The 27881-nt window shown below is 39.1% G+C and overlaps 5 protein-coding genes and 1 long non-coding RNA gene across 8 annotated transcripts in view; 3 read left to right on the plus strand and 3 right to left on the minus strand.

The window, feature by feature from the left end:
- The window catches only part of rngtt (RNA guanylyltransferase and 5'-phosphatase), a 122370-nt gene extending 120982 nt beyond the window's left edge, over positions 1 to 1388 (minus strand). For both annotated transcript variants that reach the window (XM_083535083.1, XM_083535084.1), the window contains exon 1: positions 1003 to 1388. In XM_083535083.1, coding sequence (XP_083391209.1) covers positions 1003 to 1066 — 64 coding nt within the window. In that variant the 5' untranslated portion in view covers positions 1067 to 1388. The remainder of the gene's footprint in view (positions 1 to 1002) is intronic.
- The window catches only part of tbc1d7 (TBC1 domain family, member 7), a 207511-nt gene that overhangs the window by 43133 nt on the left and 136497 nt on the right, over positions 1 to 27881 (minus strand). The window lies entirely within an intron of this gene.
- On the plus strand, positions 732 to 4438 carry LOC310722637. Of its 2 annotated transcripts, XR_014532427.1 has the most exons (3): positions 732 to 773; positions 3113 to 3296; positions 3856 to 4438. It is a non-coding gene; the product is annotated as an uncharacterized lncRNA (long non-coding RNA). The 2 variants fall into 2 exon arrangements; XR_014532428.1 differs by lacking the exon at positions 732 to 773 and having other exon boundaries at positions 3068 to 3296.
- On the plus strand, positions 6871 to 9366 carry pnrc1 (proline-rich nuclear receptor coactivator 1). The gene is made up of 2 exons (XM_083534881.1): positions 6871 to 7513; positions 8126 to 9366. The coding sequence occupies exons 1-2, from the start codon at positions 7085 to 7087 to the stop codon at positions 8474 to 8476; spliced, it is 780 nt and encodes a 259-aa protein (XP_083391007.1). The 5' UTR covers positions 6871 to 7084; the 3' UTR covers positions 8477 to 9366.
- Positions 11854 to 19855, plus strand: LOC310722566 (peptidase M20 domain-containing protein 2-like). Its single transcript, XM_083535141.1, has 7 exons — positions 11854 to 12653; positions 15654 to 15802; positions 16801 to 16943; positions 17028 to 17182; positions 17894 to 18017; positions 18530 to 18637; positions 19494 to 19855. Exons 1-7 carry the CDS (start codon positions 12252 to 12254, stop codon positions 19661 to 19663), a joined length of 1251 nt encoding a protein of 416 aa, XP_083391267.1. The 5' UTR covers positions 11854 to 12251; the 3' UTR covers positions 19664 to 19855.
- On the minus strand, positions 22313 to 25399 carry cUnh8orf82 (chromosome Un C8orf82 homolog). Its single transcript, XM_083535181.1, has 3 exons — positions 25119 to 25399; positions 24988 to 25036; positions 22313 to 23527 (listed from the first exon to the last, which is right to left on the minus strand). The coding sequence occupies exons 1-3, from the start codon at positions 25266 to 25268 to the stop codon at positions 23085 to 23087; spliced, it is 642 nt and encodes a 213-aa protein (XP_083391307.1). The 5' UTR covers positions 25269 to 25399; the 3' UTR covers positions 22313 to 23084.

Here is a 27881-nt window from a genome sequence, read left to right on the forward strand (position 1 = left end):
ATATCTAATTAGTCAGAAAAACAAGCAAAGTCGATTTAGCGGAAAAGGGGGAGTGGTTTATATTTAGTAAACGCGCAAGCTCCACCTTTAGCCACGCCCCCCGAGAAGGCTTTGATTGGTTAGAAAAACAGGGAGGGAAAATATATCTTAAGTAAAAAGGGGAGGGGTTTCAGTCAAGAGGCGAGTTTTTAATGTGCTACAGACTGCAACTATTAACCACGCCTCCATGAATATCTAATTAGTTAGAAAAAAAACAAGCAAAGTCGATTTAGCAGAAAAGGGGGAGGGGGTTATATTTAGTTAACGCGCGAGCTCCACCTTTAGACACGCCCCCCGAGAAGGCAGCGATTGGTTAGAAAAACCGGAAGAGATAAAAAGCAAAACGAAGGAGGGATTATTTCAGGGAGGGGGGGCGGGGCTTCGGGGTCTTCCACTGCGACCGTTAGGATTATGCGATTGATAATAAACCGACCTTTTATTAATTATTTAAAAAAAAGATGTATTAAATTATTTAATAATTATAATAATTTTATCCATTAAAAAAAAAAAAAAAAAAAAGCTTTTTGTAGATGTAGCACTGTGAACCCCATCGCGGGTATCAGCCCCAGTTATTAATGCAAATCATACATGAATCATATTATTATTATTTTCTGATTATAAAAATAATAATAATAATAATAATAGCTATTATAATTATATTCCGGGTAATCAGAGTTCACGGCGGATGAACACGGCGGATGAACATGTGAAACACCAGCTAGCTCGGGCTTGGAGTGCGTTGAAGCTAAGATACATGGGTTTGACTAGCATGCTAACACTGAGACTAGTGTGTGTTGTTGCAGTGGTATAGAGCGATCATTTATTTGTATTTTATTTTTAATGTCGTGTAAAAATGCTTCATAAACAAACCCAGCTGGTTCTCGAGCTGTATAACACGAGGTAACAAGCTAAGCGTGGTGTCCTGGGTAATAACCAGGTATAACTCCCAGAAGAGACGCTCACCAGCTACAGGTTGTCCTCTCCGGGGACAGTTTAGCCATCGAGGAGGTGGTCCTCCATGCGCCATAGTGTCTCCAAACAAATAAAGTTGCTGGTTAAAAGTCGGCTTTTTCACCGAGACCTGACACGAAGGCTCGTCCGGAGATCAGCTCTCCAGCACAGGGCTGCTGCTCAACTCCGAGTCGGGCTCCGAATTACACTTTACACCTTCCAGTCCATGGCGTTCAGCTCTTTCTATGTTTGTGTAATATATATGTTAACAATGCTTTCCAAAATAAATAAACAAACACCCCCTCTTCACACACTCAAGGACCCATTATTCCAACCCTACAACGCAAGCGCGACACGGAATCGACACATCAGGTGCTTCGAATCCTTTAGGTATCGACTCCGTGAGGTCACGTGGTCCTTGTTTTCAAAATAAATACATTTCCAGGCTTCACGTTCAAGTCGTTCTTTCGTTTTTATTTTCATTAGCTTTTATTTAAATTTTTTTTTGTAATTTAACAAGAGTAAAGATATACAAAAAAAGCATAATAGTGTATTACTGCAAAAATTGGGCATATTATATATATATGTGTGTGTGTGTGTGTGTGTGTGTGTGTGTGTGTGTGTGTGTGTGTGTGTGTGTGTGTGTGTGTGTGTGTGTGTTCATTGTATTCAACTTAATTCTATTGTATAGCAATTTTAATAATGGATATTGTCCCAAAGACAAAATAGATTACAAATACAAACTTTTAAATGTATAAATCAGTTAGTATGTGTATATTTTATAAGTTTATCCCTAATGCGTTACTGCTAGTGGTAATTTATTTCAATTAATTTAGACTTGTATAGCACTATTAACGAAGGATATTGTCCTAAAACAAACATAAACAGATTACAAATATAACTTTTACATGTTTAAATAAGTCTGTATGCGTGTATACTTGATCGATGTATTTCTAATGAGTGAGACAGTGGTGAAAGTGAAAAGGAAAAACTCTCAGAGATGGTATCAGGACAAAATCTTGAAAGTAACCAGACTCTAAAGGGAACCTATCATCATCTGGGTGGCACCAAATGTCCATTCATTAAACATTCCTCATTGTTATAGTGATCAACTGCTCAATGAAGGATATTTGAAGGCAAAACCGTTCATGGCAACTGCATTCCTAAGCCATTGTAGCAAACTGTATTATTACAGGCCAAATCCATCTTCATGGTTCTTATGTTTAACCCTTCATAGTAACTTCATGGATCTTTAGACTGTTGAACTTGTGGCAATTACTTTTTACTTTATTTACAGTTTCCGTCATTTTAATTCGTATGAGCTCAAGTAAGCTGTAAACGACACCTTTCGAAGTGACAGATTCCTGATTTAGAAATTTAAGTCTCTGACCAAACTCTATTTCCTCTTGCACCAGGCCCTGAATTAAGTATTTTGACAACATGAAAAGATTGTAAAAAACAAACAAAAAAAAATATAATCATAAGAAAATATATATAAATATAAATATATTTTACTTGGACTTTCTGGACTGTTGTGAATAAACTGTCATGAATAATAGAAAATATGTGTTTTGGAAGAAGGATTTAGTTTTTTTTTTTTTTTTTTAAATAAATTTCCCTGTTGTCAAATTTGATCCTAAGCTCAAAAAAAAAAAATGTGATAAATGTTTGTCGTGTTTGGACATGCCTACGGTGGCTGCAAAACACATGAACAAATCGAAAAACAAATTAACAAATTAGAATACACAATAACACATCTGAAAACAAAATAACAAATAAAATAAAATAAAAAATAACGAATCCGGGACAAATGAACAAATCCGAAAACAAAATAACAAATTAGAATACACAATAACACATCTGAAAACAAAACAACAAATTCACAAAACTAATTAAAAATGCAAAAACAAATAACCAAATAAAATAAATTAACAAATAAAATAAAACAAATTACGAATCCAGCACAAATTAACAAATCCAAAAACAAATTAACAAATACGGAAACACTTTTAGTGCTTTTACTTTTTGTTATTGTTTTCCAATTTGTTTTGTTTTGTGATTTGTTAATGTGCTTTGCACTTCTCGGCCACTGTACATGCCCTTCCTTTTGGGTTTCCTCCAGGTTCTTTGGTTTCCTTCCATCTCCCAAAAACATGCCAGGCGGTGGATCGGCTCAGACTGATTGCCCCATGGTGTGAATGAGAGTGTATGGAGCTCTTGGATGTGAGAAAGCCATTAGTTATGGGTCCTGGTTACGTTCCTGGAACCCAGTGTTCTCCTGTGTTCTGTGACAGGATTTACTGGAAGTGAGTGATGAAACTTCAGACCATCTGAAGTAGAAGAAATTTCATAATTATCACCAGCAGAGGGAGTCCAGACACTATATATAAATATATGTATAGTACAGTATATCTAAAGACTGTAATGAGACATTATGGATCTAAAAGCAGGTTTCAGGCAGTTTTATTTGTATAAACTCTATTCAAAGTACAATATTTTAGTGGAAATGTTTCTTCCACCCTGTTTGAACAAAGACTTTGTAAATGTCGCATAACTCTGAGTTTCAGCACGAGTCATAAACACCCATGATGGCCTACTTTGTTAATCCTATTACCCCGTTGTTAGCGACCTATTAGCTTTTTCACTGTAAACATTCAAAAACTATTGCAATGCTGGCCTTTGTGATGCGTGTCGCATAAAAAAAAACTTTCCACACCTACAGTATATTCAACTGTTTTGGTGCTGTATGAATATAGATTTCTCAATATCTTTGATAAAATCGTAGGATTGCGTTGATTTAAAAAGTCTTGTTGATGCTGGATTTTCCGTACTTCCCCTACAAAATTCCTCCCTCCTCTTCCACAGCCAAGTCTGTTGCCTAGCAGATTTTCTGCAGCTTCTGCAAACAGAACCTTGAAGCTAAGTGACCAGCTGTCTTTCCTCAGAACGCCTCGGCCGTGGAGACAGAATACTAATGCGTCATCCGGATCGAAAAGCGGAATTGTCTCAATGTGGAATGATCTCCCATCTCATCTACGAAGAACGATCAAGGTTTTATATTTGACATCCCACCACCAGGCAGATTATTTTCCTTGAACCTCACATCTTCTTGTATTTTATTCCTTGATATCCAAGGCTGCAGAACCCCATTAAGAAAGTTTTTAAAAGCTTAAAATAGCAATAAGGTTCGGCCTTGAAACGTTCCCAGGATCATCCATGGGCTTGGATCAGATTTGGATCTGGTGTGTTCTGATTTCAAACTCAAAGTGATACCAAATGTTGAATAGAGGATTTATTCTTACTTAGAATGATATATTTTGTAGTCGAGTCTCATTTACTAATTCCCAGTAGTGATTTTTTCTAAAATAACCTTTTATTTTTTTACTTTCATTGAAGTTGTGTATTAGAAGAAAAGTCCGTATTTGCAATAAAATACATTTCATTCTAAGGGCTTTTTTATTTTTTTTTTATTTTTTTTTTACTATTCCTGGTTGCTCAGCTTCACCCTAGCAATATGTGTCATCAGTCATCAGTGGCGGTTATGCAAATCCCATGCCCTGTATGCTTACATGGGATTTACCTCATGAAAGGATATGAATCATCAAGAAAAAAAAACAACAACAAGTAGCTGTTTGGGAACTTTGTAAAAAAACAACAACTGGGTGGAACATTTTGTATTGATAACAGACTTTCTTCAGCTTGCTAGAGTTTTATGTATCCGATGAACATCATTGGAGGTTATCTTCAGGATCTTTTGCCAAAAAACCTGATGGTTATATCGCACAAGAAGAGGAGCAAAAAACAGCGGGGGAAAAAATGGCGATATGTATAATAAAGTCTATAGAATTGCCTTTTTCATTTCCAAAGTGGTTGTGTTTTTTATTTCTTAAGTAAGCTTTCGTTTTCCAGCTGTTGACACTTTTTCTATTCTTTTGTTTGCAATTGATCCAATTTTCCAGTACAGTGTACATCTGTTCAACCCAGCAAGCAGTTAAAAGAACAGAAAAATACATCTCTAAAGTAGACAGGTTTCATTTATGATTATTATTTAATATGTATAAATATAAGTATGTGGACGCTCGGAGGTTCGGTGAACACGATTATATAGAACGGTGATTTTTCAACCAAGTCGAAGGTGTAAAAAAGTGCAAAAGGAAAAGTACAAAATTCTGACCAAGATCAAGGCAGTCATGAGTGATGGTCGAAAGAAAACTCAGAGCTTAAGGCAATACATTTAATGTTATCTCATGTTTTGATTTGCTGTAATTGGGGATCCGACAGCACCGACTCCTTAATGGCTGGTCTGTGGTGAACAGTTGCCATGGTCCCAAGCAAGGACAGATTTTTGGACAGTTTTTGGTTGACGCCCGCCAAAGAGTTCCCCGTTCTTGTCATAGTTTTTTCGAGCATGAGCTTGGTGTATGCCTTTCTTTATTTCCTGCCAGGATATCAACTTTATGTTCATACTGAACGAGTAACAACAAATCGAGAGATAAAATCGCCATATTATACACCGTGTTCCATTTTGTACAATTTCTGGTAGGTGATGTGTCGTGGGTTTTTTTTTTCCTGACATCAGTGCCTGATTAAAATGTTCTTGTGGCTTTTGGATGACCACAAATCCCACATCAAGATTTCATAATCTAGTAGAAATCCTTCTTTGGAGATGGGATGGATTGTAACAGCTGAGATGGAATACATCTGGAATGGGATTGACGATCAGGCCTAAATATTTTGGCATCAGATTATTGAAATGCTCTTGTTGCTCTTAAATGACCACGAAATCCCACATCCAGGCTACCTTTGCACAACATTTTTGTTTACATTTCGGCTACTGTTCAATTTTGTTCCCTTTGTCTTGTCACAACAGGTTTACTGGTGGAGCTATTTTGTGTTTTGTGTGTTGTCTTGCACTGTCCTGCGTTGTCTTGAACTGTCTTGTGTTGTCTTTGCACTCTTTGCACCAGGTTGCACACATGCACTTTATGTGGCGAGGACACTTACTAGTCCATGGCCCTGAGTTTTCTGTTTCTGTAATTGTTGTTTAATGTAGCATCAGGGTTCTGGAGGAACGTTGTTTCATTTCACTGTGTACTGCGTCAGCTATATATGGTTGAAATGACAATAAAAGCTTCTTGACTTGACATAATCTTGTAGAAATATCTGAAGATGGGATTGAGTTGAACATACGGGATGATATATGAGATAGACCTTTTTAACAGTAAATGTTGAATACATCTGGAATGGGATTTTTTTTCACAAAATTAGTTATTCACATACTTTTAATCATGATTGGGTGTGAATCCGCACCACTGTTTGCGGAACTCAACATTCAGGAAAGTCACTGGGGTTTTTCTACATGTTAAAACACCACCATTTCCTTCTCGTTTCCATTACGTAATGCACCGGATGCTATGCCCATATTTGGAACAGCCACGCTCTTTTACGCTCTAATGACGTAGTTCCTGATAAGGGCGGTCCGCCTTACTGAACATACACAAACACAAATATAGTTTTTTATTTTATTTATTTATATATATATATATATATATATATATATATATATATATATATATTTATATATATAAAAAAAACACCTCAAATACATTTAAATAACGCCCATATTGTCTACAAGTACTTTCTCAACCGCACACTGAAAATAAATTACTTCAAAAAATATATGTTTTGATGCAAAACGCATTATTTCGACGCACCTGATATTTATATGTACTTGAAAGCAGAAAATGTAAAAAATAAAATAAAACAATGTTCAAAAAGTGCTTTTATTGCTTGTTTTTCAGCGCTGAAACAACTATATTAGGTTTCCTTTGTTCCACAAAGAAAAAGAGGGCGTGTCAATGGGCGTGGCCTAAAGTTGCTGGTGCTACAAACACAAAGTGACGCGCAGCAACGGCGCCATTTCGACTCCAGGTTCCGACCTGTTCGGTGGACTCTCGGGAAAGTTTTTCCCTCCGCCCACAAGATCTTTTAATTCTATTAACAACAAAAAGAAAACAAAAAAGAAAACGAGCCCATAATCTTTCTTTCTTCACGCGAGCAATTCTATCTGATCGGTGCTGTTGTTTAGATCTTCATGGTGAAGGAAGCCATTTTGGATCCTCCATATCTAATGCATCCTCCTCTATTGTGCTCATCATCGAGCGGTTTGGGAATCATCATGTTGGCTGTCGATTCGTGTTTGGACAACGTCGAGAACAACGAACCCACCCGGGTGGTGTCCTGCTCCAACCTGAACAAATCCCTTACCAGGCGAGCTCTTCTGAAGAAAGGAGGAGGAGGAGGACATGGACATCATCATCATCAACATCGAGTCCGCGTCCAAAGCAGAATCACCTCCAACCAGAAACAGGTTTCGGTTCTCAGGAGCAACACGACACGTTTAACCGACATCAACAACAACAACCACCACCACCACCTTTCCACCAGCACCATCATCAACGACCTGAAAAACACCTCCCCCAACAAGAGCACCGAGCTCCAGACCAACACACCATCCAAGGAGGTCAGTAACACACTTTTCTTTTCTAAATATCAGCTAGGACACCATATGCACCAACAAATGCTCTTAACCCCATGTGAAACCTGATATCAGACCCATTGTTTGTGTTTGACCCCCCTTTCTATCCCACCATGTTATTGCCCCCCTCTGGTATCTTCTCAAAACAAAGGTTTTATGGTGCAGAAATGGTCCACAATAATTATAAGATACAATGTGATGTAAAGAACTGATGAAAAATCCATCCATTGGTCAAAAATTTATTTGGAAAAAGAACCAAAAAAACCCACCACATGCACAATAATGCACGGCGAAATAAATTTTTTTTTCATGTGTTAATGTTTTTTCATACCGTATAGATTCTTTGATTTGGCCCAGAAATCTGATTACGTGTCTAATCTGGGTCACGGTTTATCTCTTGTTGTCGGTGTTTAACTCCACGTCCTGGTGTGGCGGGGGAGGGAGGGTGCACGTAAAAAGGCCTACGTGCAGCCAGGGGTGTTGCTCAATGCCTGCCAGCCGGATGCCATTCGTTCGTGTGTCTGCTCCGTTCCACTGGATGATAAATATATATACACGTGTTTTTATTTACTAAACACGCCCCTGTTCTGTCCTCAGGTGCTGAAATCCAAAGCCGGGAAGACAGAAAGAGCGTCGGACAAACACAGGACGCACGCCCCCAACGTCAACACCCGCTCGAGCCGACACGCCAAATACGAAAGCAGGGACAGGAAGAGGTCTCTGAGCTCGGCGGAAACGCAGAGGAACACGCAGACCGCCGAGGAGACCCTCAAAGACGCGGAGAAGGCCTACGCGGGAGCCAAGTTCAGCGAGCCGCCTTCGCCGAGCGTGTTGCCCAAGCCCCCGAGTCACTGGGTGGGCGAGAACGGACCTCGGCATTCCGACAGCAGCCGCGAGCAGATGTCGGTGCATCTGAAGACCATCCTGAAAGTACAGTCCAAACCGTGAAGCGGCTCGAAAATACAGTTTCAGCAAAAGAACATCATGAATTCGGCTCCAGGAGAACGACGACAAAAACGCGTTTCAAGGCGCGATAAAAACGTCTTGCGTTAGGAAGAGAGACTCATTTCCTTTTTTTTTTTTTTTTTTAGAAAAATAAAACGTGTAAATAATGTAAAACGTGTAACATACGTGTATATTTTTTGGACGTTATTTTAAGAGAAAAATCTAGTTTTGTTACTGAAGCCTATGATGGTATGCTCGGAGCGAACGCACTGACCGAGGCACATCCCGGAATGCACATTACACGTGAAAAAAAAATTGCTTAGTTTTGCACAAGAACGGGAGAAAAAGCGAAGCGGGTCCCTTTTTTTGTGACGCGAGGACGGATCGGCGGAGGCGTTCCTAGAAAGGACAAGTTTTTTAAAAAAAGGTTAGGAATGTAGAATCGTGCTGAGAAACAGCGCCTACTAAAGGACAAATCGAAAAACCGGCGCTTGCGGAAGTGAACCATCTTGTCCTAACAGTGTATCACTTCGATAATGTGTGTTGTTTTTTTTTTTTTAACAGGAAATGATGTTTACTGTGAAAGAAGGTTTTGTATTAGGGATGTGTTTACATTTCTGTGGAGAAAAGCCAGGCCTCTACCATCACCCCCATTCCCCATATCTTCACTAACCTTTCACTAAACCCAAGACGTTTTTATTTTCGCAAAAGAAACATTTTGTTGCAACGTTGATTTGATTTTTAAAACAAAAAAAATTCCCTTTTTTATTTTTAATTACAGAAAAGCAAGTAACTTATGCCCTCGGTTCTGAAATTGGTCCAAGAAACGTTATGAACGTTTTTAAATTAAAAAAAAAAAAGTATTAAAATAAAGAATTTGGCCACCCCCTTTACATTGTGGTGTTTTTGTTTTCTTTTTTGCACGCACTCCTCCTCGTCCTGGTTCACGGTTTGTCCATCAATCTTTCACTATTCCTCCAGGTGTTTGATGCTGTGAAGGACTTGTGTGGATCCTTAGGTTCTAAAAGTGGTCCTTTTTAAGAATATTTGCTGAAAGGTTCATCAAAAATGGTTCTTCTACAACATCATTATGGAAGAGAACCCTTTTTTATTCTCCCTGGCAACTTGTGTTTTTGACCGTTTACTGTTCCACGTTCTTGATCGATCATCTGTGAACATCTAGGCTTAAAGTTTGTGTTTCGAGCTCGAATCGTGATGTCTAGACGACCGGGTCAGCGCATCCCCAAAACTGCAGAAAGGCGAAAGTGTAAGTTTATTGCCTATAAATTTGTTTACGAAAGTATTTGGATGTTCCAGTCTAGAATTAGTTCCCACCACTCTTGTTAGAAATCCACCAGATTTCTGTGGTGGGGTGCAGTTGATGTTTCAGTCCATACCAGTGTTCAGTGGGGTTGAGGTCAGGACTCTGTATGTAGTGGGATGCTTGAGTTCCTCCATTCCACGTCTTCATGGATCTTGATTTTCAAGTCAAATTTGAGCTTCTCGGTTCCAATAGACTTTGGACTTTATGGCAGAGGGGTTGGGAAAAGGTTCGTGAGAGTCTACAAACTGGGAGGCAGATTTATATATAGTCTGTCTGTTTTCAGCAGGTGCTCTCCGACACTAAAGACAAATATTATGTATTCAGAAGATACTTTTCAAAGATCTGTACACCAACATGTCCATGTCTCTGGCGTCTCTTTTTATACCAGTGCCATTAAAAGCTTAGATGAACTTCGCCCACTTGCACTAAACACAAAGTGATCTTTGACTGTGTACTGGCTCTTTAATCCAAGACGAACGATGTATGGTTCTCTCATTCGAGCTCTTCAACTCAATTACAGCGTCCAAAATAGATCATGTTCACTAAGAAACTACAAAACAGAAGTCCATTAACAAAACCACCGTTTTTAATATACACTGTATGGGGACACCTGAATTTTTAATGCTATATGTGGTTTATAGTAATTAGTATTTATAACAGGAATGTAACACATTGGAATCTGTAGCTAATTTCGGTACTGTATCATACTTATTATAGTTATATATAGTTTATTACAATACAAATCCTATTGCCCCATACTGTTATTTCTCGATTTGTTCGAAAGAAGAGGAGCAGCGCCCTCTGTCGGTGCAATCCGCGATTTTAACAATAGACATTGTTTCAAAGCAGTTTCGCAGAAATATAGAGGTTATAACGTTGTATAAAAGAATTTATACGTTTATCCCTAATCAGCGACTGTGGCAAGAACAAACTCCTGAGACATTTTTTTCACATGGTTGTGGTGGGCCGTCAGGGCCAGCAAAGCCATCTTAATTTATTCCAAACAGTTTATTCTCTTCATTTCGTAGCGTTTCTCTCAGCTGCACTGCTTCCTGTACGTGTATGTGGACGTTAGATTTTTTTGTCCAATCAGATTTCAGCCTCTATGTGCTGCCATGTCAATCTAATCTGCCCAGAGCCTTCACAATCAGTACTGCTGGCCTTTTTTTTACCTTAGTCTCTATGAACAATGAGTCTTTCTTTAACCAATCAGATTTCAGATTCTCCTCACAGTGCAGCTCGCTGGCCCAGAATAGGGTCATCATTTTTCCGTCCTCTGATTGATTGGTCAGAGGGAAACGGTTACAGCCAAATTCGACTGGCAAAACTGTGTGTGTAGCTCTGCACACATTAATACATCTGAATTAGACTTTTTTATGCCTACGGAGGAAGAGAAATTGATTTGGTCTCGGACATACTTAAAAATACATTTTCCAGAAAAGCTAGATATCGTGAGAAGGTTGGCCAACCCTGAAGCTAGCTAGCGTGTCTCAGCCCAGGAAAGGGTTCGTTCTCCACTTCCAGACCAGTGAATACGAGCGCTACCACTGGATTACAGCCTCTGAGGAGCGCTGCACATTATGAGTCTGTATCTCTGGTGAGTAGGTTGTGTTTTATTTACATTTGAATGTTTTTGTCATGTTATTCGACAAATATTGATTCCGAACTGCTACAGATGTTGTAGGTGCACAGTTGCAGAGGTGTAACGAGTAGTTGAAAATCGATACTCAGTAAAACTAAAAAGTAGCCGAAAAAATGACTTAAGTACACTAATAAAGTACATGTACTCAAATACTTTAAACCACTGATACGATGTAAGTATATAGGAATTTCTCATATCATATTCTTTTCATTATTTATTCAGAGATACCATTCACTAGTTCCAATATCCAACTGATTCCCAAGATTGGAAAAACAAGAAGACCTCACACTTTTTCAGCCGTCGTTTCTAACATTTCTATGTCTAAATCACAGCAATTTCACCAGAACGTCTGTGCGTTTATGCCGTATTTATTTCCAGAGCAGCTGTTCTAACTTACGCATTACACACATGCACTGTTATCCTTGCACACAGATTTGCAGCTGCGCCCAACGACAGGCCTGGCAGTGTTATATTATCCCCAGCAATGCAAAGGTCATGGCACGCTGTTGCATAAGATTTCAGTTCACCTCCTGTGCACTCGTCGCCTGCCTGTAGTTAATGGTCTGACTGTTACGCTGCTTTTTTGTGATACTGGAGAGTAATAAAGCTAAGCAGGAGTTCTCTGACTGCAGCTCATAGCAGAAAAACAGCTCACGTTACAGATTACAAGTGTGTAGGAGTGCAATGATTGTCCAAGCAATGACCTCCTTTATCTTAGCGCCTCCTTCATCTTAGTTAAAGAACCTTTAAGGGTTTATTGAGCCATAAACTGAAGTCTAAGACTCTCATATTTCTTGGTGTGCTGATAGAGAATGGCTGAAAAACTCCAAGCTCTTAAGCAGCGGGTTTGTGTTTGCGTCGACGACTCGAAGGAGAAATTCCATCGACTGGGAGACGCAATATGGCGCCACCCGGAGCTGGCGTATGCGGAAAGACAAGCCCACGATACTCTGGTCCAGTTTTTTACACAGGAGAAAGGATGGACCGTGGAGGCACGGTATAAGCTGGAAACAGCTTTTCGGGCCACGTGGGGACCTGCAGGTGGAGCCGATGGTGAGTCTGTGGTGAATGTGGGGTTTCTGTGCGAGTACGATGCTCTGCCCGCTATAGGTCACGCGTGCGGCCACAACCTGAGAGCGGAGAGCGGAGCTGCAGCAGCAGTGGGCCTGAAGGCGGCGCTGGAGAGCGAGAAGGCGTGGCCTGTCCTAATTAAGGTGTGCCAATTAAGCGTGACCGTTTATACTTAATATTTTCACACATATACTTTGAATAACATTACAAAGATTAGCAAAAATCTATTCACTGTAGCTGATAATGAAATTCATTTCACTCCTCCAATCATTTAGCTATCTCAGTTGCTTCAGAGCATTTCTTGCCATGAAAATAAGTCCTTTTATCATAGTTCGCAAACAAGATGTACATAACATAATGTTTAGCCGTGTTGTCAGTATGACGGCGCACAGTTTCAGGATTTCCTGATATAAACTACGGTTTGGATTCCAATGAGCGAGAATGTACAAGGCTGAATTTCTTCTGTATGGCGTCTATGAATTTTAGCACAAATTCAATGACACGCAATGAACTGATGCCGAGATGTTTTGGGGGTTAAAACCCGTTCAGGTGAAACTAATACAATAAATTTTGATCAACACGACAATCGATAATGTAGGAAACAGCAGACAATTTGTACACTGTCAATTAAATGAATGTACCTACCCATATGGTAAAAAAAGAATATATGAAAAAAATTTTTATATATGCTCAATAAAATATATTTTTGAAATCGAAAATATATTTCAATTAATCCAAAAAATAAATAAACATATATATATATATATATATATATATATATATATATATATATATATATATATATATATATATATACAGTACAGACCAAAAGTTTGGACACACCTTCTCATTCAAAGAGTTTTCTTTATTTTCATGACTATGAAAATTGTAGATTCACACTGAAGGCATCAAAACTACGAATGAACACGTGGAATTATATATGGAATTATATACATAACAAAAAAGTGTGAAACAACTGAAAAATGTCATATTCTAGGTTCTTCAAAGTAGCCACCTTTTGCTTTGATTACTGCTTTGCACACTCTTGGCATTCTCTTGATGAGCTTCAAGAGGTAGTCACCTGAAATGGTCTTCCAACAGTCTTGAAGGAGTTCCCCGAGAGATGCTTGGCACTTGTTGGCCCTTTTGCCTTCACTCTGCGGTCCAGCTCACCCCTAAACCATCTCGATTGGGTTCAGGTCCGGTGACTGTGGAGGCCAGGTCATCTGGCGCAGCACCCTATCACTCTCCTTCTTGGTCAAATAGCCCTTGATGCCTTCAGTGTGACTCTACAATTTTCATAGTCATGAAAATAAAGAAAACTCTTTGAATGAGAAGGTGTGTCCAAACTTTTGGTCTGTACTGTATATAAAATTTAAATATAAACATATATATTAAATAAATATATACATTTTCAACCTTACAGTAGATTAAGGATGGAGATCAAAGTATCCATAAAAAATATATAATTTATAAATATTTTTAAAGGAGGTATATAATAAGAAAACAATTGTATTTATAGAAAATATATTAATATAAATATTTTGAAATAGATTTTAGCAAGTAGATTTTATGGCCATATTTTAAAATAAACTTCAAAACATATTTGAAAATGTATATTTTTTGTTGTATGTGTAAGCATTCGCAATTTGTTCAAAGCAACAGGAAATTGCTTTTATGATGTGCGTGTCATGAGTGACTATAAGATGAGAAGGTTGAACAAGTCGTTTTGAAAATTTCATTTTTGATTTCGGAAAAGCTCCAAAGCAACTGGGAAAAACTATAACAGTTTGAAAATGTCATATTTATTGCATGACGTTTCATACTACAAATGTTGACTAGCATTAATGCAATTAGCATTAATTCACTAGAGATCTAATTCTACAAATGAAAGGAAAAACAATATATCTAGTCTCTAGAACGGTGTATAGACAGACAGATTTGATGGTAGAACATGAGGGTTATCCCGAATAGGATAGCACGGAGAGAAAAATCAGGAGAATGGTATTTGAGGAAGGCGTAGCTCAATGGTTACGACGTTGGACTTCTGAACGGAAAGTCATGAGTTCAAATCCTGCCACTGCTGCTTTCTAGAGCAAGGGCCATGACCCTCAAATGCTCATTTGTATAAATGAGATTATCGTAAGACACTTTGGATAAAAGCATGTAAATGTAATCAGTATTGATTTGCAGTTATGTATTTTTTTTTTTTCTGTAAAGGGACACATTGAGCTGAACAATGAACAGTTTAGTTCCCTTTAATATGTCACTAGTGTACACTTATATGGACAAAAGTATTGGGACACCTGACATTTCCAGCCATATGTGGTTCACACAATTGTATCTTCCCAAAAGAAAAAAGAAAAAAATCCAATATATTTTTAAATTTATTTCCAAATATACAAAAAATGGACAAAAAAATATATTTTCTATAAATACTTTTTTGCCCATTTTTTTGTATATATTTAAAATATATATATATTTTAAAATCATTTAAAAATGTATTTTGCCCTCCATATATTTCAATCCAAGAAAATACATTCACATATTACATTTTAAGAAAATCTTGTTGTTAAATCCAAATTTGACATTTTATATATATATATATATATATATATATATATATATATATATATATATATATATATATATATATAAAATATATTATTATTATTATTATTATTATTATTATGAAATAGATATTCGATTTCAAAATTATATTTTAGTGAGAATCGCAGCATGGGTATGGGTTTGGATGCTGTAGCAAAAAATTTTCCCTTCAGTTGAACTAAGAGACCAAAACCTGTTCCAGCATGACATTGCCCCTTTACACAAAGTCAGCTCCATGTAGATATGCTTTACAGGGGTTACAATGGAAGATCTCCTCCTATAGAGTTCTGACATCAACCCCTTTGAGATTAATTTTAACTGCACCCCAGGCCCCCTCACCTCACCTACATCAGTACTTAACCTTACTAACTCCCTTGTACCTAAATGAGCACAAATCTCCAAAAAAAACCTAGAGGAACATCTTTCCAAAAGCACACATGTACATTCTCTTACGGTGAGGTGTTCACAATCTTTCGTCCATATAGTTTATTGTCTTGTTTATGCAATGTCTAATGAATTCTCTGCATGATTAGATAACCGTTCTGGGGACTCCAGCAGAAGAAGATGGAGGTGGGAAGGCGGACTTGCTGCGAGAAGACGCCTTTGAGGATATGGATGTCGTTTTTATGGCTCATCCATCGCAGGAGGATGCGACCTACATCCCAGACGTGGCAGAACATGAGTAACTGAGTATTACACGTTAAAAATCCACCATGATTCCACCAAGAACTGTTTCTAAATCTAGTTTTTATGTTATAAAACGATTCATGCCATATTTAACAATCCATTTCATGTTCCATCTTATCAAGTCTTATCAGCAGAGGCCATTTCAGTCACACACTTATCTCCTTCTCTGACCATTGTATCAGAAAAGCACATTTTTCTACCAAGCAATGCCAGTGCAATGACCACCCTTTCAGTGAGTGACCGGTTTGCTGAACTGGTAACTTAGATAAAAAGATAGAAAGGAAACCCAGATGCAGATTGAGGTCGGGGTCGTACTAAAGTTTCCACATCTAAGCAAAAATCAATTAACAGTCTGCAGTTCTGGTTCTTTACTTTCTGTTTCAAATTGGTGGGGAATGACCATATTTGATATGTTACATAACGTGATTGTTGGAAAGCAGGGCCGTTTCTAGCCATTTGGCACCCCAGGCAACATTCCTATTGTCACTCCACCTGCAATGGCGCTGCCCTCGTTACACCACAATGCTCCACCCCCCCGACACCATACAAATCATACGCAACCTTCCATAAAAAGGTTAAACATATTTAATAATCATTGCAAAATTGCCTGAATAAAAACATATACAGTAAATTAAACTTCAGCAGAAAAACAGGTAAATAATTTTAATGAGCGAGGGCGGCAGCGGGGCAGCAGGCGCTCAATGGCGCCGTAGACCACCGGCAAGTTTGCCTATGCCTAAAACGGTGCTGTTGGCAAGTGATTTCACTGGTTTAAACTCCAAGTCTGATCTGACCCTGACTAACGGCTGCCTGACGATAGGACCTAATCTTCCATAGGTCCTGAAACTGCCTATGGTCAGGCTATAGATCATCAAATGTGCTGACGGAGAATACACTCCAGATTTGATTGCGACTTTGTGCTTGGACAGCACTGTATCGTTTTATATATATAATCTAAAATCAATCTATAATTTGTTGCATGTTGTCCTGCAGCCTTGTAGTGAAGTACCACGGACGTGCGTCTCATGCGTCAGCGTACCCCTGGGAAGGTGTAAATGCTCTGGATGCGGCCGTCCTGGCCTACAGTAACATGTCTGTTCTCCGCCAGCAACTCAGACCTGACTGGAGGGTACATGGTGCGTATTTGTGTATCTTTAGCCTTATAACCAGATAGAGGACATTATATATAGAATACTAAGCTGTGTATGACTCGTACTCAGGTATAATAAGGAACGGAGGTGTGAAACCCAACATCATCCCCGACTACACCGAGCTGGAGTTTTACTTACGCACCCCTTCACACAGAGACCTGCCCAACATCAAGGCCAAAGCCGAAGCCTGCTTTCAAGCAGCTGCCCTGGCTACAGGATGCAAGGTTAGTGCACTAAGGAAATTTTGGCTTGGGCTTACACACGTTTCCGAAGATACAATATACAAACCAAGGTATTGGGACACCAGACTTTTCCAATCATATGTGTACCTTCCCCGGACATCGAGGTAGATTTGTGTACGTAGGATATCTTTGGATGCGGTAGCATGAAATTTTTCCTTCACTTTAACTAGGACACCCATGAAGACATGCTTTACATGTGTTGTAAAATGTGGAATATCTCCTGCTATGGAGCTCAACCCTATTGAACATCTTTGGAATTGAATAGATAAAAGGGAAACCTGATGACACCCCAGGCCTCATCACCTTGCCTACATCAATACATGACTTTACAACTACCCGTGTAGCTGAACGAGCACAAATCGCCACAAAATCTCATGGAACATCTTTCCAGAAGAGTGGAGATATAGTATGGACTGAAGGCGGAACAGGATTTTTTTAAAACAGAGTACATACCATTCTTAGGTCAAGTATCTACAAACTTTTGTCTCATCTATGGGTTGTTTTACCAGGTTTCTGCTTATTTACCTATTAAGTGGAAAGCACAAATTCCTCTTTCCTAAAGGATTCCTCTGTTCGGAAACCTCTTCGAAACTCAGAATGGTGGAAATGTCAGCATGTCATTAATTATTCATTTCTTATTGTAAATGTAAAAGTCATGATCAAAGAAACTAAACCAATTTTTGCTCCTTACAGGTTGAGCTTCTCTTTGTAAGGAACCAGTTCTATGAAATTTTGAGGAACCACACTTTGGAAGGCCTGTATGAGGAGAATGGGACAGCTCTTGGCATGAAGTTCATTACTGTTCAGGATTCTTCTGGTAACTCAATAAGCTAGCGTGTAACCTAAGAAATGGAATGGTGTGACAACTGTACTAACTAACATGGTGTGGTATACCCCAGTATCTACTTATACCATTACCATTTAGAGAACCTGGCAGAATAGGAATCTGAGGCTCTCATGGGCACAGATTCACCCAAAATGGGTAAGTCTGGAAAGACAGAATTTCTGTGAGTTTGTGCTCATGATAGCCTCAGATTACTGTTCTTGGCTGACATTAATGGGACCTGAAGTAAACATTTACTGTTGCCATATAATTACATAACTGCAAGAATGTCCAGGTGAAAGGGTATTCGTTTATCAGGAAACCATCCATGCAAATCCAAACCCTACTTTTGGACTCTAATGGATATTAGCTTCTCATTCCTGATTCCATTTATACCACTCGATCCCTACTAGCAAATTTCCAAGCTCTGGGTTGTATTTAATGGTTAGGAAATGTGCAAGTTACTTCTAAACCTGATTTTCTGATTTCCATCCCGTCCATATCAGGTTCTTCAGATTTCGGCAACGTGACTCACGCGGTTCCAGGGATTCATCCTTATTTCTACATTGGTTCTGAGGCGCTAAATCACACTGCAGAATACACAGCTGCCTCTGGTGAGTCTGAGGAACCGTCAAAGTGTTCGATTGGGTGTTCCACACTAAACACTCAAATTTTTGGTCTTTCTACTGGTTTGAAAAGTAGCTCATCGATTCCATTCCCATGTAACTCATTTTCACCCCAACGTTGAAAACACAAGTATATCTACTCTAAATCGGGCTGTATTCTTCAAAAACAAACCCTATAGATCAGATTCAGAAAACATGGTGCAAAATAGTATTCGACTATTATTTGTTGTTATTAAAAACCTCCACTCTTCTAGTTTGTGGACACATGACTGAGATTGTGGGTTTTAAACCACCTATAGTCCCCATTTGCTGATATAATATGCTTTATGAAGATGTTTTACAAGAATTTGTGGAGATTTGTGGCCATTCAGCTACCAAGTCAGGTACCGATGTACAATTCATCCCAAAGGTGTTCAATGAGGTTGAGGTCAGAGTTTTATAACAGGAGATCTTCCACTCCAATGCATGTAAAGCATATCTTCATGGAGCTGACTTTGTGCACAGGGGTATTGCCATGCTGGAATAGGTTTGGGTCTCCTAATTCAGTGATGGAACACATCCCAAGACATCTTATACAATTGTGTGCCTTCAAGTTTGGGGTAAAATTTTGGGGAAGAACCACATGTGGCTGGAACCAAATATTAGCTGTAGATTTCAGTTTTGTCCTGTCACACATCCATATTTTATTTAAAGCACACCTAGTAAATGACATCAAACAAATATTTTATTTTCCTGTGCAATATCATTAAAAATGCATGCAATACACACGTCTGGTTAAAGTAGAAAATCTGAGGATATTCAGTGTGATTTACGGCTCTTCATTAACTCGACTTCTGTTCTGCAGGTGCAGATGAAGCTCAGTTTTACACTTTGCGTACTGCTAAAGCTTTAGCCATGACTGCACTTGATGTAATCTTCATCCCTGGACTGCTCGACAAAGTCAAACAGGAGTTTAAACAGGCCAAGGAGAAAGGACTGAAACATGCAGAAGCTGCGACCAAAAAAGAAATATGAAACGGCCACAGTCTAGACAGCTTAGAAACGTGATCCCGCTTTTACCCCCATTAGCACTCATTTCCTTTTTATACCGTATCCTGGAGTTTCTTTGATCCTGCAGGAAATAGAAATCACTGGGTATAAAACACAGCCCCACTGCACCGCCTCCCCAACGGTATTTTGTCATTTTAATAAAATCGTAAAAGCACAGTATGTGTGTCAAGATTCCAGTTTTATCAAACCCATTTTGTTCCCATTTGCCCCTCAGATACTGATGTAGGTGAGGTGAGGAGGTCGTTCCAATTCATCCCAAAGGTGTCCAATAGGGTTCGGAGCTCTATTGCAGGCGTCATGGAAATCCACCTTTTAAAATGAAACTAAGTCAGTCCTTGTCAAATGCAATCAGCTTTATTGAAATTGGAATTTTTGGGGTCGCTCTGTATGACCTGAAATTTCATCACACCAGGACTTTATTGGACACGATCATGTGTTAAAATTTTTCATTGTACATCATTGAAGGATTAACCAATCACCATATAACATCCCACTTTCTTCAACCATATATGTACCTGTCCATCTTCATCAATCTGAGATCTTGCTTGTTATAAATGTCCACCATATGTTCTTCTACTGGTGTTTACAGGTCAGAAGGTTACCAGGAGTAGATACCATAAAAATGACAACCAAAGTGATCTATAATTGCTGTATATGCTTTCCTCATAATGTATGTTAAACACAGGTCAGGAAGAGTATCTCCTGAGAAGTAAACATATCACAGCCAATCCCAACATTCCTAACAACATTACACAATATTCCCAATTTTTCCCTCACAAAGGCCACTCCAGAAGATCCAATCCATGTAAACCATATCTTCATGCAGCTGGTTCATGATGCTGGCACAAATTTGTGTCTCTAATTTCAAGTGAAGGAAAAAATGTCATGCTCCTGCATCCGGAGACAGAATTGTGTTCTTTAAAATGTGAAAAAGAACCACATATTGTTGGAACAATCACGTCCCAATACAGTTTTCACATGTTTTTGAGTATTAATAACACCGTAACCTCCTTCTAGAAGCATTTAATACATAATCTTCTAATCTGATCTGCAGACCTGATTTCCTAATCTGATCTCCAGACCTAATTTCCTAATTTGATCTCCAGACCTAATCTCCTAATCTGATCTCCAGACTTGATTTCCTAATATGATCTCCTGACCTGATTTCCTAATCTGATCTCCTGACCTGATCTCCTAATTTGATCTCCTGCCCTGATCTCCGGACCTAATCTCCTAATCTGATCTCCAGACTTGATTTCCTAATCTGATCTCCTAATCTGATCTCCGGACATGATTTCCTAATCTGATCTCCTGACATGATTTCCTAATTTGATCTCCTAGCTGACACAAGAGCTGACATCAGTGCAGAGATTTAGGATGTAGAAGGTCAGAGACACCAACAGAACTGATGTATTGTGTGATGGTGGATATTGAGAATATATAATTACACTATAATACAGTCCATTATTTAAGCAATCTATATAAATTAAACTTAATTTCTCTAGCACGTTTCACAATAGACATTGTCTCAAAGCAGCTTTAGAGAATGTAAGAACAAGATTTGGATTTAAATGTAGATGAGCGACTGTGACAAATAATATAAGGAGAAACCTTAAGAGGAACCCGTCCTCATCTGGGTGACACCAAGAGTGCAGGTATAAATCCTACAAAACACAAAACACTGAAGAGGGAGAAACATCATAGTGTGTGATTATGAGTAATGTCCTTTCTACGGTCTTATACTGTCAGTTGGAGATTTGGAACCCCTGAGAGTTCTCATAAATTAGCTTAACATCTAAGATCTTTATACATTCAACCCCAACTCCTTCATGCCAGAGCATTAAAATGTTCAATAAAGAAGAAACATCATATGTGGAATGTTATTTATCTTCAAAGTTCAATGTGTGAAATATTGATGACGTGGTGGTACGTCTCTGGATGGCTCGGGAATTCTCAAAAAAAAAAAAAATCTATATAAAGATAAGAGAACCACCACACAGATGTGATGCTCTTACCCAATACTGTCTTCAATCTTCAGGATTTAAAGCCACATATTGTACACATACACCAAGTATGTACTGCACTATAATCTTGTACTAGTGTCTGGAAAACAGTTCAACCAGCAGTGAATGTCAGGACAAAGGATTGCATGGACAAATGAGGAGCACATAAAGCACTAACCTTAACTACAGGGTGCTTACAGCTGTGCCTACAGCGCTGGGGAGAAGCAGTGAATAGGTTTTGTTCACAAGCCTGACGGCCTGCTGAGAACGTTTTTATATCCACAGGCCATCAGGGGGATTCGGCTGCCTGGGGTTGTTTCAACTATTCTATTTTTCCTCTACACACAATGCTAAAAAACCAACTACAGACTTTCTCCTCATGCTTTATATACACCATTACAACTATGAATAACATCTTACCAAAGGCCTCGTTAGTTAGTTGGAGGTTTCTTTCTGATCCACTTCATCTCAGAGCAGTTCAATAGGATTTAGGTGTGGTGACTGGGCAGGTAATTTCACAGATATATATGGTAGAAATGACAATAAAAGCTTCTTGAATCGCTTTGGAGGGTTGGGAAATGCATGCCGTCATTCAGGACGTAGTGATGTATTAAAATGTACGCAAACAGAAGAGGGCAGCTTTATTAGAACTTCATACACTGTGTAAGATACAGCAATTCGAGACATTTCACACCCAGTCTCCTCTGGGGAGGCGCTGAAAAAAAGAATCCAAACAAATCATCGAGCTACAGTGGAGGCTAGAGACCTTGGGGACATGCCGATCTTCCATCAACGGACAAGAAATTTGACACTAGATGATCACCATACATATTTCAAACACCTGATACCTACGTATTTTCAGCCATCACTCACTGAGTGCCAATTAGGTTTATCTTTGTGCTGCCTGATTAAGTTACCTCTGGAGGGGAGGGGGGGGGGTTCTTTCTGGGACAAGTTGTGTATGTGGGGGTGTGTTTGGAAGGTTTGGACCCCAAGACTTCAGGAGGTCTTTATGAAAGGGGTGAGATGTAATGACCTTCCAGTCACCGGGGATTGGTGGGAAAGAAGGTGATAAAGGGGAGATGTTGTGGGAGGATTGTTCAGATGTTTTGAGAGAGCATGGGGAGGTGGTAGGTAAGTGGTTAAGTACATTCTCAAGCTGCATGGCTGCAAAATGAATGGTGGTAATGAGTTTTTTAATGCAAAAATAGCCTGAGAAACGTACATTAAATAAACAACGTCACTGAGAAACCTATAAAACAAAACCAATTATGATTAAATATGCACAATAATATCTACATAGTCATAATATACATGGTAACAAGAATGGATCCTTAAGCTTATGGTGTTTAAGGTAAGTATTAGAGTCCTAACAAGGCCTATTATTTTACTGCGAAGTGCCTGAAAAGCTCATTGGTCAGTGTGTGCCGCTGCCCCGCCCACTGGAAATGGGTAGGCTGAGCAGAAGTGTCTTGACCTGCAGAGTAGTGAAAGTGCGGGCTGAACTCGATGGCCAGTGCCGAGCGTACCAACCCGATCCCCCTCAGTTGCTCGGGAGCGGGATGGTACACTCTGCCACTGTCTGGGTTCATGAACAAAGCGCTAGGTTGGAACGCAACGTTCAGTTTCGTCCCGCCTCCACAATAGGACAGACGTGCTCCTTGACCCGTCTCGGGCAACAAATGAGTAAATACGACTGGCTGATCGTCGCAGCGAAGGAAATTCCTCTCACGTCCGCACAAGGAGACGAAGGGGAAGAGCTGCTGGTAGCGGTTACTGTGGTTCGCTTTCAAATGCTTGAAGAAGAAAACCAGAAATTGTTGATCTGGAGGAAGGAAGAGAAAACAGAAAAATTTGAGCTTTTCGGTGACTCGCATGTACCAGCGCAGATGTCGAGTGTGAACAGGTTTCAACTCCCTGATGTCGATCCTACGTATCTAAATAAAGAGTAAAACTGTAGGGGGAAAATCAGAGGTCGACCGATTCAGCGGTTTTGCCAATTAATCAATCCATACCGATAGTTTTTCCGGGTTGCGTCTGCACTGGAGAGGCTGAGAAGGTCCCCTGTCATTATACAGTATGAGAGCGGCCTCTAAAGGCGAATCACTGATACCACGTGCTAAATTAAAGTTAACAGATAAATTAAAAATTACAAAGAAAACTTCTAAAGCATTTCATTACTTCAGTTTATGTTACAAATGGAATTTTACTTAAGAGCATTGAAATTACATCCTTTTTTTATTACCTTAAAAATAGGAAAATGAAATGTGCCTATCAGGCTGTGAGACAAGGTTTCCAAACTCTATACTGACAAAAGTATTGGGACGCACGACTTTTCCAGCCATATGTGAGTCTTCTCAAAACTGTGCCCACAAAGTTGTACACACAATTGTATATGAAATGTTCCTTTTATTTAAACCACAAGACCCAAACCTGTTTCAGCATGACAATGTCCTTGTGTACAATACCAGTTTCAAGACGACATGGGGTGGACTGGAATGATAAGAGCATAAGAGACTTTCTTTCCAATATGTGGTGGTTGGACGCTGGGGTCAGAGCGCAGGGGTCAACCATGATACAACGCCCCTGGAGCAGAGAGGGTTAAGGGCCTTGCTCAAGGGCCCAACACTAATGGTGCTTGAATCTTGACCTTCTGATTTACACAGAGCTTCATCACTGCCAGTCCCTGTTCTAAGAAATCGCCAGTAGGCCTCTTAACCAATAGTTGCCATAGTAACCTTCGACAGTGGGTGGAGCAACTAGCGTTCAACTTTTGACCAAAAAACACATTTCTTTAGCAACATCCTGGAGTTTGTATACAAGATTAAAAAGTGTATCTGCGTCCAAAATGCTGTCCACTTCACTCCACTACCTCGCTGGACATGTCCCCATCTCGAAGCGGTCTCTTGTATCCCAGAAGTCACCTATCCATGTGTTAATGCGGTGTAAATGCCTTGGGATGTTCACAAACCTCCACCACCAGAGTCTATCACAGTTTGGAATCAAATAACATTAAGCTAGAACATTGAAATGACCAAGAACTGCCATGATGTCGCTTTCAAGACTTTTTACAGCACAAATACTAGAGCGAAGAGGGTTAAGGGCCTTGCTGTATAATACCTCACTGAGCTATCATTTCATTCATGTCATCCATTCAACAGCGATTACTTTCTACTTTATATATATTTATACTATATAACTCTTAACACTATAGGTTTTGAAATTATATTTTATTGTGTCATCAAACTATATGACCTATAAACTGATGGTAAAAGACTGACATACCTTTAAAACAAGTGACAAAGTTCTTTACCTTGGTGTCATCCAGGAAGAGCTAGTGATAGGAAACAGGGACATTTTAGAGTTGTAAAAGTTTTTATTTGTGACATGAATAAGACGACATAGGAGTGATGTACCTGTCCTTGATGGTCCAGGTAGTAGAAATACTCACGAATACGCGGCTCAGGACTTTGACCCTGTGTGTACATACAGTGTCCTCTCGAAAACAAGGCCAGTGTCCTCCAACAAGACAACCTGGTTACTGTCATACCGACACAGACTCTCATGAGCCCTTATAAGCTCTAATAAGCTCTAAAAAAATAAAGCGAGTAGACAAAACAAACAAACCGAGGGATTGTTTTGCTTCGTTTTAAGAGGTGGGGGTCTGACGTGTATTAACGTCCGGCGGAATCTAAAGGCGCTGTGCATTAGTTCCACCTTCAAGAACCTTTTTTTGTTGTTGTTTGTTTGTTTATTTGTTACTCTAGGGTGTATAAAAACACCATAAATTTTCTCACCAATAAAAATACATGATTATATTCATTATTTATGAATAACATTAAGAAAAAAAAAGTCATTTTAATGACTAAATCCCGAGGTGGGGTCGGACATTTATTAACGTCCGGCGGAATCTGAGGGCGCTGTGCATTAGTTCCACCTTCAAGAACCTTTTTGTTTGTTTGTTTATTTGTTTGTTTGTTTGATTAGGGTGTATTAAACCACCATAAGATTTCGGACCAAAAAAAACAAATGATGATATTCATTATTTATTAATAACATTAAGAAAAAGTCATTTTAATGACAAAATCCAAAGGTTTTCGTTGATCTATAAGGGTTAAAAATAAGTAGTATTCAGAAAAAGAACACCAGATGGCGCTGTCCGCTTTTTTTACACTCAGCTATAGGGACTTTCTATGGGTGGAACATGGCGATTGTTTAGTCTTTTTCTTCAGGTGTTCATGCGACATTGAGGGTGATTTGGGAGTGTAGAGCACAAACACACACACAAATACAATACTCAAGAATGTTCAGACAGAATCTAAATTATTAGGAGGAGTAGACATACACACAGGCGTTCAGTGGCGTCAATCAATCCACCTCTTAATACCATTATAAAGACACCACAGCTATAGAAACCATCAATATTATAGAGAAACGCAGGCAGAACAGACAGGAATCTCATACAGTGAGAATGAATGTCATTCTCACTGTATGAGATTCCTGTCTGTTCTGCCTGCGTTTAAGAGGTTGATATTTAAGAGATATTTAAGAGGTTGATATTAACCTTTTAAATGAACCCTGGGTTTTCCCTGCATTTTTTACTATGCATTACAGTATCCTAGGAATTTAAAATGAAAGCAAATTGTGTGTTTTTGTGCAAATTCGTCAGGAAAGAAAACACAAAAGTGCAAATGTTTCATTAAAAAGCTTCACAACTGATTTGAATTGTTTTGACTGACCTTTCCAAAGTAAGGATTATCAAGTATCGGATATGTGTGAGGAGGTCTGGGGTGCAGACTGCGTTTCAGGTCATCCCAAAGATGATCTCTGTGCAGGACACTTGGGTTCTTCTACATAAACTGTAACACATCATGTCTTATTGGTCTTTTGTGCATCATGCTTTTTTTGTGTCTCTTAGATCCAGTGAAAAGAAACTAATGCTGCAGCACACATTCTATACATTTGTGTGTTTCCAACCTTACAACTACAAGGTGTTGCCCAAGCCTTCCTAGATGTTTATATGACAGTGATGTCAGATTGGACAGCACACCTAGAGCACAGAGGATTGAGGGCCTTGCTCAAGGGCCCAAGAGTGGCAGCTTGGCAATAACCGGGACTTGAACCCCCCAACCTTCCAAACAGTAACCCAGCAACTGAGCTACCACTTCCCCCATGGACACATTTAGTCATTTGGGATGGTCTACAACTATTTCATTATTTTTTTTGCAAAAGATGTGCAAAAGAAGGATTAGAAATGAGTTTATTAGAGGGACAGCGCATGTAGGACGTTTTGGAGACAAGGTGAGGGAGGTGAGATTGAGATGGTTTGGACATGTGCAGAGGAGGGACATGGGGTATATCAGTAGAAGAATGCTGAGGATGGAGCCACCAGGAAGGAGGAAAAGTGGAAGACCAAGGAGGAGGTTTATGAATGTGGTGAGGGAAGACATGCAGGTAGTTGGTGTGAAAGAGGCAGATGTAGAGGACAGGGGGGTATGGAGACGGATGATCCGCTGTGGCGCCCCCTAATGGAAGAAGCCGAAAGAAGAGGAAGAAGAGGAAGAAGAAGGTAGAAACTTTTGTAGTCTATGGAATATATGCATTATAAATACGTTTAGTTCACCACAAGGGCAAAAGAACGAAGACGCCAGAATTCTATAGGACATCTTTCTATGCTCTATAGAATTACATTTTCCCTTCACTTGAACCCAAACCTGAAGATTCCCAACTCTCTTTAAATGGAGAAACAGATTTTTCAGACACTTTAATGCCTGTTGTGTCCCGTGACCTGCTGGTGTATCTGAACCCTCATTAGCCCTTGTGTTTTACTCGAGCTGTCAGATTTTTTTTTTCAATTGGCAGTACCCAAAAGACATTTGTAGCCTTCCAGATCCCGGTTCTTTCATAATACAAGATTTGTCTGATAATCAAACTGAGATATGGACTTCATGATAATCCAGACAGCCCGTGATGGGGTTTTTTCTACTATGGTAGCAGTCAGTTTAACACTGAAGCAGATCAAATGTACGGGTCGATTTTATTTTGATGAATGGTGATTTTATTCTAATATATAATATAATGCGATATAATATGTGCTAATAAAAATATTTACATATTATTATTATTATTATTATTATTATTATTATTATTAATATTATTATGTTATACATTACATATAT

Source organism: Silurus aristotelis (genome assembly GCF_946808225.1).
Source record: "Silurus aristotelis genome assembly, chromosome: 29".
Lineage (NCBI taxonomy): Eukaryota > Metazoa > Chordata > Actinopteri > Siluriformes > Siluridae > Silurus > Silurus aristotelis.

What these genes read in the sequence shown, in the direction of transcription:
- pnrc1 (XM_083534881.1), top strand. Translation starts at nt 7,085, where the DNA reads ATGGTGAAGGAAGCCATTTTGGATCCTCCATATCTAATGCATCCTCCT. An exon ending in CCAACACACCATCCAAGGAG is followed by an intron (nt 7,514 to 8,125) that starts GTCAGTAACACA and finishes TTCTGTCCTCAG; the next exon opens with GTGCTGAAATCCAAAGCCGG.
- LOC310722566 (XM_083535141.1), top strand. Translation starts at nt 12,252, where the DNA reads ATGGCTGAAAAACTCCAAGCTCTTAAGCAGCGGGTTTGTGTTTGCGTC. An exon ending in TACTGTTCAGGATTCTTCTG is followed by an intron (nt 18,018 to 18,529) that starts GTAACTCAATAA and finishes CGTCCATATCAG; the next exon opens with GTTCTTCAGATTTCGGCAAC. An exon ending in AGAATACACAGCTGCCTCTG is followed by an intron (nt 18,638 to 19,493) that starts GTGAGTCTGAGG and finishes TCTGTTCTGCAG; the next exon opens with GTGCAGATGAAGCTCAGTTT.
- cUnh8orf82 (XM_083535181.1), bottom strand. Translation starts at nt 25,268, where the DNA reads ATGAGAGTCTGTGTCGGTATGACAGTAACCAGGTTGTCTTGTTGGAGG. An exon ending in ACCTGGACCATCAAGGACAG is followed by an intron (nt 25,037 to 25,118) that starts GTACATCACTCC and finishes TCCTATCACTAG; the next exon opens with CTCTTCCTGGATGACACCAA. An exon ending in CTTTGTCACTTGTTTTAAAG is followed by an intron (nt 23,528 to 24,987) that starts GTATGTCAGTCT and finishes TCCTTCCTCCAG; the next exon opens with ATCAACAATTTCTGGTTTTC.